The 10,558-nt window shown below is 40.0% G+C and overlaps 1 protein-coding gene across 1 annotated transcript in view; it reads left to right on the plus strand.

The window, feature by feature from the left end:
• Window positions 1-3,831: 3,831 nt before the first annotated feature.
• LOC115219293 (glutamic acid-rich protein-like) overlaps window positions 3,832-10,558 on the plus strand; it is a 9,179-nt gene continuing 2,452 nt past the window's right edge. Inside the window, exon 1 of the mRNA XM_029789455.2 lies at window positions 3,832-5,370. Within this exon, the coding sequence (XP_029645315.1) occupies window positions 3,954-5,303 (1,350 nt within the window). The 5' untranslated portion in view covers window positions 3,832-3,953 and the 3' untranslated portion in view covers window positions 5,304-5,370. The remainder of the gene's footprint in view (window positions 5,371-10,558) is intronic.

Genomic DNA, 10,558 nt, shown 5'->3' on the forward strand with positions numbered 1-10,558 from the left:
ATATTTTTTTCTCTGTAAAATTGGAAACAAACGACCTCGTTTGTATGACGGAAACCGTCGTTTACAACTATCCCACGGTTTTAAGATGAGAGAGTACGAAACATACACACACACACATGCACTCACACACACATGCACTCACACACGCACACATCCACACGCTAGACGGGCTTCTTTCAGTTTCCTCACAAATATATCTATTCACAAGGCTTTGGTTGGCCCGAAGAGTATAGCAAAAAATATTTACCGAAAGTGTCATTAAGTAGCGGTAAATTCGAAACCTCATTGTTGGGAAGAAAGCTTCTAGACCACATAGCCATGTCCGTTGCAATCTGTTGAGCCAGGTTTCGAGTTTGAGCCAGGAAAAATATAAAGGGCCATTCCCTCCATGGCAAAATATTGGAAAAATAAAGACAAAAATTCTGAACCGTAATTTTGCCCTGATGACTTAGAATTTTATCCTCTCGTAATCAATAAGGTAAGTACCATTCTTGTAGAATAGACGATTGAATGAAATAAAGTGATCTATTCCCAAATATGATTGTGTCGTGTTAATTGGAGAAATCAATATTCGATATGCCTGCCTTTCAAATTTGTCAATTAATCGAATAAAGCATGTAATAGCTTTTCACCAAGGTAAATAACTCTTCAATATATACACAGTTACGTCCCTTAAGATTATCCGAACTAATTTTATGCAAAATCATTTTTCGTGTGTGCGTGTGTTTCGTTTATTCTTTTATATGTTTCAGCCATTTGATTGCGTCCATGCTGGAGCACAGTCTTAAAGGATTTTAGTCCAAGAAATCGATCCCAGGACTAATTCCTTGTAAGCCTAGTACTTATTCTATCGATCATTTTTGCTGAAACGCTATTGTTACAGGGACATAAACACACCAAAATCGGTTTTCAAGCGATGATGGGGGGACCAACACAGACACAAAGACGCACACTCACACACACGCAAACGCACACGCGCACACGCGCACACATACACGCACGCACGCGCACACGCGCACACATACACGCACGCACACACACACACACACGCACGCACGCACACACGACAGTCTTCTTTCAATTTCCGTGTGCCAAATCCACTCACAAGGCTTTCCCTATGTGCCACGTTGTGGGACTGAATCCGGAACCATGTGGTTGAGAAGCAAGCTTCTTACCACACAGCCACGCCTGCGTCTCATATGGATGGAGCTTCAACCAGCCGGAGTCTTGGGGGGGCGTGTGCAGTAAGGGTAATTTACTCATTATTTCTGCTGTTCGGACGACACTACTGCATTCGAAAAGCAAAAAAAACCCAAAAAACAGCTTCTTGTTTGTATCGTACAATACACATTTCGACGCTTCTAATAAAACAAATACACGTTTTCGTTTATATTTGTACACACGTGGTTGTTCAATAAGCTACTTAGCGTCTAAATCGCCGGATGAATTTATCAGCAGGCTGTTAAGCTTAATGGTAAGCACTCAGCCGCAGTTTTGGGTGATGCAGGTTCAAGTTCCGTGTCTGCTGACACCATTTTCTGCTTTGTAACTGAAATTTACCCATTATTTCTGCTGTTCTAACAGCAATAATGCGTTCGAAAATAAAAAGGAAAAGAAAAAATTGTCTTCTTGTTTGTATCATATAAATACAGGCACAGGAGTGGCTGTGTGGTAAGTAGCTTGCTTACCAACCACACGGTTCCGAGTTCAGTCCCACTGCGTGGCACCTTGGCAATTGTCTTCTACTATAGCCTCGGACCGACCAAAGCTTTGTGAGTGGATTTGGTAGACGGAGACTGAAAGCATTGGATTGAACTCGGAACCACGTCGTTGGTAAGCAAGCTACTTACCACACAGCCACTCCTGCGCCTATTGATGACATCGACTGTATATCTAGCTTTGATTTGCTCTTCATATAGCTAGGTAATGTATTTTCATCTTGCTTTGGAACCATTATACCCTGATGCTGTAGCTTCAGCGGGAATTTCCCCAGTAAGAGGAGATGGTTTGATCTAACATTTATTCCAGTGTAAATTCTCACGTCATTCATCGGTCTTCTGGACTTGGTGCCGATGGTGATATAGTTGATCTGGGTTTTACAGTGTCAAACCGATGATATCCAAGTTCGCTTTGATAACTTTGATGTGTGGAAAGATCTAGTGATCCGACTACTGAATGTACAGAAGCCTGTAAAACAACTCACAGCTTTTGTTGATTTCACCTCTTCCTTCCCTATCCATCACTTTTCCTTGCCATTGTTGCGTGACCCAATATTTACATTTAGATCTCCAACGAGAATACCTTAGCTATTTGGCCAGTAATGAATTGCAGTTGTTCATACTACGTTGTAGCCATTGTGTTGTTTGCAACCATTGGTTGGTGCATAACACTACCATACTTACTTTCTTTGTTTTTCTAATCTGGTAGTCATGATCCTGGGCGTTACATCTGACCATTCCACCAAGGATGCTGCAGTTTCTTTGGAGAACATCAAACCGACTGCAGTGTGTGTGTGTGTGTGTGGTGTGTGTGTGTGTGTGTGTGTGTGTGTGTGTGTGTGTGTGTGTGTGTGAGGTATTGTCCCCTTCATGCTCAGAATAGAGAAGAGTCTCCCCAATAACCAAGGTACATTTATCCTGACTTCAGCTACCTCGTTTCACAAAGACCTAATATTTCAAGTTTGTCGAGCTTCATCTCAGCAACAATCTAGACCGTTTTTCTGGTTTCGAATATGGTGCTTACGTTCCATGTCCCTCGTCGTGTGGTTGTCCTTGGAGAAAGAACAGTGTTACCCGGTGTACCTTTTTTTTTTTTTTTTCGGTTTTCACTAAGTTGCTTCATACACAGTCTCTGAAGATTATCTCTGTGGTGTTTGTCGTGTTATGAGCTGTGATGAGGTATGTGGTGTTGGTGAAGAGGAATGCAGATGAGGTAGATGGAAGTGAAGATTGCAGGGGCCAGCAGAACAGCCACGGGGCATGAGTGCACCAGAAGCACATGCGGCAGTTGTCGTTTTCTTCCTTCACACTACAATCTCCCCTGCTTATCAGGATCAATTCCACGTGTTCTCTTGGCATCTCATTTACAATGTAGAAAAATTGCTAGTGCAGGGCTGTTAACCCAACGCCAACCACTCTTCTTTCAAAACCGGACCTGGACCCGGTTGTAACTATCCTTATATTCTTATAACGGCAATATTGTGTACAAAGTACAATTCGAAAATGTAAAGCCATGTAAACAATGTTTCTTAATTTCACTACACCCACATCTCACAAATACATAAACACATACATTCACAGACACATAAACACACATATACACACACGTTTACAAATAAATCGGTAACAATACCGTTGTGTCTTAATGTTTTGGAGGCGGTTTTTAGGAAAATTCTTTGACCAATGACAAAGGTCACTTTAGTGCCATGCCGACATCATTTATATAAGGTTCTATACCACACGCCAAGTGGACATGAATTCATACACGCAGACACACACACACACACACACACATACACACACACACGTACGCACACACGCGCGCACATATGTACGCACTCACGCACACACACACAAACACACAAATATATACATTCGCAAGCACACACACTTTCAGACATCTTCACACATTCACAAACACACATACACACACCACACATGCACACATTTACAGACACACACACACACACACACATAAACTCACAAACGTATACACATATTCACATATACACACGCACACACACATACAAACTTACACCGACACATAACAATAACAAAGCAATAAAATAAAACAACAAAACAGCAATAAAAATATTTAAATAAAGTTTGTAAGCATGATGCAAAACCAGACCGCCAACTTCTGTCTCCTCGTCACAACTTACTAATAAAAAAGTCTGCGTGCAACGTTCGTCGATTTACACTGGAGGTTGATTGGGAAAAGTCGAGTCGCGAACCATGAAGTTTGCAGTTGCAACTGCTGTTCTTTTCGTTTTCCTGATTCCAATTTTTGCATTGACCGTAACATGTCGCGTGTTGTCTTCCAGGGGACACGATCTTGTTGATTGGGAACATTCACGGCAACGGCATCATCGTCAGAACCTCAATCACGACCAGGTGGAATCCCCGGAGGAGACTGTCAATGGAAAGTACGAAAACGTCCAACAACGGAACGAAGGAGATCCGCAGTATCGTCACAGACAACAAATCCATGTGCGATACGGAAAGCACGCCCGACAGAGTCACGGGAAATCTATTCGGCGCCGACAGAGAGAATGTCACAAACAGCGATCTAGGGAACGAAACTGGCGTCGGCGCAGTGAGCGTCTTGGTCAACGACTTAGAGGTCATCAGAGAGAATTCCACAAGAAGCTGATGAAAGGACACAACCAGCATCAACACCGGCAAGGAAGGTTCGATGAGTATCATGGTTTAGAAACCATTGGGCATCGAGAAGATTTCGACGAGCTGCAACGTTTAGGAAGCTCTCAGCATCAAGAAGAAGATTTTTACGACTTACAGGCCGCCCAGCACCAAGAGGGGAATTTTGACGAGCAGCCATATTTAAGGGCCACACAGCACCAAGAGGGGGATTTTGACAAGCAGACAGATTTAAGGGCCAGTCAGCACCGAGAGGAAGATTATGATGACCAGCCACTCATAGATGCTTCACGATACCGTGAGAGAGAGTTTTATGACTTAGATGCCACTCAGCATCAAGAAAGAGATTTTGACGAGCAGCAAAACTTAGGGGCCACTCAGCACCAAGACGAAGATTTTGACGAGCAGCAAGACTTAGGGGCCACTTATCACCAAGATGGGGATTTTGACGAGCAGCAACACTTAGGGACCACTCAGGACCGAGACGAAGATTTTGACAAGCAGCAGCCCGTAGGTACGCCTCAATACCATGACAGCGATTTTTATGACTTAGAGGGAGCTGACCACCATGAAGGAGATTATGACGAACAACACAACTTAGGGGTCACTCAGCATCGAGAGGAAGATTTTGACGAGCAGAGAGACTTAGGAGACACACAGCACCGATGGAGCGACCATGATGAACAGCAAGATTTATGGGCCACTGAACAAGAAAGAGAATTTCACGAACATCCAGAATTAGGAACTGCTCAACACGAACAGGAAGAATTCCACGAAGAATTACTCACACAAGACTATGAGCTGCCAGGAAAGATCGGTAAAATAGATGAAGATGAAACTCAATATATAAGTGATATCAATAAAGAAGCTATCATACCAACAGGTGTGGGAGTCCAGCCTCCACAGCCATCACCAGCATCATATTAACTATGATAAACATCACCGTGTGGCTGAGAGCTTGAATCAAGTAAATATTGACTAGCATATACACAAGGTAAGACACAACTCTTATTTTGATCTGTGTGCGTGTGTGTGTGTGTGTGTGTGTGTAAAAGATGTCAATCGCTATTACGATTTAAAACAAAATTTTGTTAAATCTTGTTTACACGCAAAACCCTCACAACACACACTCACACACACACACGTTCTTTGCTTTGTCCGATGCTGTCCATAATGGTTTTCTTAACGTAAGCCTTTGTGGTTAATAAAGAAATCATCATTACCATCATCATCACCATCATCATCATCGTCGTCGTCGTCGTCATCTTCGTCGTCGTCATCATCATCATCATCATCATTAAGGCGGCGAGCAGAATTCTTTATGAGCTGGCAGGAACGTTAGCACGCCGGGCGAAATGCGTAGCAGTATTTTGTCTGCAGTTACGTTCTGAGTTCAAATTCCGCCGAGGTCGACTTTGCCTTTCATCATTTCAGGGTCGATAAATTAAGTACCAGTTACGGAGTGGGGTCGATGTAATCGACTTAATCCGTTTGTCTGTCCTTGTTTGTCTCCTCTGTGTTTAGCCCCTTGTGGATAGTAAAGAAATAGAAATAGGTATATTGTCTGCCGCTAATGTTTTGAGTTCAAATTCCGCCAAGGTCGACTTTGTCTTTCATCCTTTTAGGGTCGATAAATTAAGTACCAGTTGCGTACCTGGGTCGATCTAAACGACCATCCCCCTCCCCAAAAATTTCGGGTCTTGTGCCTAGAGAAGAAAACATTATTATTATTATTCTATGTTTGATTTTTGCTTTACATTTGTACAAGTTGATTCCAAGTCTCACCCAGAGACTTCAAGAGACAACATGTTAGAAGTTCATGTTAGTGTTATGCCTAGGGTGCCATATATTTGGTTTTGTACATAGTGTTGTTCTAGAGAATGTTTAAGAAACCATAAGAAAATTATGTTTGTTTTAAAACTTGAGATTACATAGAAAGTATTTTGCGTAGGATATGAGCAATTCCCATGAGCACTATCTTTTGAATTTCTGCCATTTTGGGGTTTCTTGGTATCTGAACTACGTAGCAATCAGCCCCTTTTGCTATCATTCCCAGAACACCTATGACAACAGGTATTGTTTTAGTCTTCAGGTTCCACATTTTGCTAATTTCTATTTCAAGATCTTTATATTTGCTTAGTTTTTTGTATATCTTGACAGATATGCATATATCGATTGGGACAGTCATATCAATGAGGAGGCATGATTTTTGTCTGAAGTCTTTCAATATGATGTCTGGCCTATTCGCATCTATCTTTCTGTCAGTTTGAATGGTGAAGTTCCAGAGGAGTGAGATGTGATCATTTTCAAGCACTGGAAGTGGTTTGTGTTCCCACCAGTTTTTATCATGGGACAAGTTCGGGCTTTTGCAAATTACGCAGTGAATATATTGCGCAGCTCTATCATGCCGGTTGAGATACTCTGTAGGCACAAGAAGACTGCACTTGGAGACAACATGATCGATGGTTTCATTTTGTTGTTGACATACATGACATATTGGGCTACTGCCGTTCTTTAATATGTTGGCCATATTATTATTATTATTATTGAGTGAGCGAGCAGAGCATGCCATCAAAGTGACACCGGGGTAAAATATACGAAGCCCAGTATACCCATCATGACTACCCGTCTGATAAGGGTACACCAGGCACATGCATCACAACCATATGTGCGCGACATGGTGATCTCATATTAAGATAAACAGCACATGACCTTGCAGGTGGAGCTCAGTTAGAATTTTCTTCAGATCGAGTAACCCATCCTGCTCAAAAGGTCCCTGAATAAGGGTTGTTTAAGGACGTTGAACGAAACACCCATGTTTCCAGAGGTGAATTATTCAAACCCCAAAGAATCCTTCTCAACACATGGCTATGATGCTCCCCCACTACTTCTGCTCGTGATCAGAGATGCACATATCGTCAGCCACTAAGGGACATGCTCAACTGGTTAAGGTCAAACAACTGACAAGCAAATCTGTGGTATTGAGCAGAATATTTGCTGTAGCCCATCTTTTATACCAAGACAAAACAATGTACATGATAACATGTACATTATTATTATTATTATTATTATTATATTATTATTATTATTATTATTATTATTATTATATTATTATCATTATATTATTATTATTATTATATTATTATCATTAATATTATTATTATTATCATTATTATTATTATTATTATTATTATTATTATTTTATTATTATATTATTATTATTATTATTATTTTTATTTTTATTATTATTATTACTATTATTATTATTATTATTATTATTATTATTATTATTATTATTATTATTATTATTATTATTATTATTATTGTTATTATTGAATGAGAAAATAATGCATGCCATCAAAGTGACACTGGGGTAAAATATACGAAGCCCAATATACCCATCATGACGACCCGTCTAATAGGGCCCACCAGGCATATGCAACACAACCATGTATGCACGACATGGTGATCTCATATCAAGATAAACAGCACATGACCTTGCAGGTGGGACCCAGTAAGAATTTTCTTCAGGTCGAGTGGCCCATCCCGCTCAAAAGGTCCTTGAATATGGGTTGTTTAAGGATGATGAACAAAACACCCATGTTGCCAAAGGTGAAATATTCAAACCCCAAAGAATCCCTCTCAACACATGGCTATGATGCTCCCCCACTACTTCTGCTCGTGATCAGAGATGTACATATCGTCAGCCACTAAAGGACATGCTCAACTGTTAAGGTCAAACAACTGACAAGCAAATCTGTGGTATTTGCTGTAGCCCATCTTTTATACCAAGACAAAACAATGTACATGATAACACTTCCAATTAGTTAAGATCAGAAGCCACGAGAGCCACTACCTGGTACTGCATCAGAGCATTTAGTACTACTACTATTAAGTCGGCGAGCTGGTAGAATCGTTAGCACACCAGACAAAATGTTTAGCGACATATCGTCCATTCGTTCTGAGTTCAAATTCTGCCGAGATCGACCCTGACGTTCCTCCTTTAGAGGTCGATAAAATAAGTACCAGCCAAGTAGAGGTCAATGAATAGTCTTCCCCTTTCTCTCAAAAACTGCTGGCCCTGTGCCAAAATTTGAAACCATTATTATTATTATTATTATTATTATTATTATTATTATTATTATTATTATTATTATTATTATTACTAATACTATTATTATTATTATTATTATTATTATTATTATTATTATATTATTATTATTATTATTATTATTATTATTATTATTATAACTATTTTATAAATAGAGGTGTATATACATACATACACACTCACATATATATATATATACATGTGTGTGATGTGTGTGTGTGTATATGTATGTATGTATGTATGTATGTATGTATGTATGTATGTATGTATGTTTAGTGGTTAAGTGTGTATCAGTATGTGTTAAGGCGAACAAATGCGATAGGCATGTGGATGGCTTTGAAGTAAACAAATAAATGATATCGATTCATAATTAAAATAATTTATTTACTGTTCTTGCACATCTGTGGAGGTGATATGTCAGAACTGAATATGTTTGTGTGTGTGTGTGTGCATCGTTCATCTGAGAAAGTAGTTTGCTTTGAACCTTCGTTCGAATATTTCCCTTGTTCTCTGTCTGCGTCCAAAGCCTTTCTGCCTGTCTCTCTGTTGACTACGGTATTTTATAACTGCTGTGGCAGCTAGAAGGACAGACATACTGCAGCAGAGATTGTGCCTAAATCGGTCAGCTCTTGTCCATTTGAACTTCGTCTTACATGGTTGAGGTCGTAGGTCAAAGGGAGATGTTTTATCATTTTTTAACAGGACAAAGAAAACCTTTTTTCACACCTGTTGATCGTGGTGGTTTCGGCAACCGAGAATCCTTAGATTCGGTTTCGAATCTAAATTTGGAGAAGGAAGTGTTAATTTTTACATATGTTTGTATGTATGTATGTATGTATGTATGTATGTATGTAGTATGTATGTATGTATGTATGTATGTGCGTGTGTATAAATATGTGTATGTGTGTATTGACATTTATTTTTCCATTCTTTAACTTGTTTTAGTCAATACACTGCGGTCATGCTGGGGTACCACCTTGATTGCTTTAGTCAATCAAATCGATACCAGGATTAAAAAAAAAAATCTGTTACTTGTTTTAAATCGCTTAAGTTATGGTGTAATAAATACCCACCCCACTCCGGCCACACACACACACGACAAATACGACTGGCTTCCACGAATTCGTTCCCAACTCATCAGTCACGGGCTGGAATGTATTTGATCGTTAGTCTTACTCAGTTAATGATAACAGCCGGCTAATCAACAGCAGCAACCGAGAAGAATATTCTGGAACAGCTTAAAGCATTTTAATTAGGATGGGTTAATAGATTCCAAATCTTGTGATTCTCTAATTGGGGTCATTAAGAGAGCATTATAATTATTCAGGGCAACAAAACAACCCGTTTAATGCAAAATAATCTCTCTCTCTCTCTCTCTCTCTCTCTCTCTCTCTCTCTCTCTCTCTCTCTCTCTCTCTCTCTTTCTTTCTCTCTCTCTCTTTCTTTCTCTCTCTCTTTCTCTCTCTCTCTCTCTCTCTCTCTCTTTCTTTCTCTCTCTCTCTCTTTCTCTCTCTCTCTCTCTCTCTCTCTCTCTCCTCTCTCTCTCTCTCTCTTTCTCTCTCAATTAACATGTACTCTTCCAGTGTGTGATAAATATCATTTAATATACACAGTATTTAAATAAGACCTATTTAAATAAGTATATTTAAATAAGAGTTACGTATGGCCTAGTGGCTAGGGGTGTTCGGCTCACGATTGTAAAGTTTTCAGTTCGATTCCCGGCGACGCGTTGTGTCCTTCAGCAAGACACTTTATTTCACATTGCTCCAATCCATTCAGCTGGCAAAAATGAGTAGTACCTGTATTTCAAAGGGCCAGCCATGTCGCATACTGTGTCAAGCCGAATCTCCTTGATAACTACGTTAAGAGTACACGTGTCTGTGGAGTGCTCAGCCACTTGCACATTAATTTCAGGAACAGGCTGTTCTACTGATCGGATCAACTGGAACCGTCGTCGTCGTAACTGGCAGAGTGCCAGTTATGCTGTTAGTTCCCTACTGTGAAAACGCAATAAGCTAGCAAGCTTATATATCATGCATTGTGTTTCTAAGCAATCTTACAGGCTCTAATA

Source organism: Octopus sinensis, linkage group LG14 (genome assembly GCF_006345805.1).
Source record: "Octopus sinensis linkage group LG14, ASM634580v1, whole genome shotgun sequence".
NCBI lineage: Eukaryota > Metazoa > Mollusca > Cephalopoda > Octopoda > Octopodidae > Octopus > Octopus sinensis.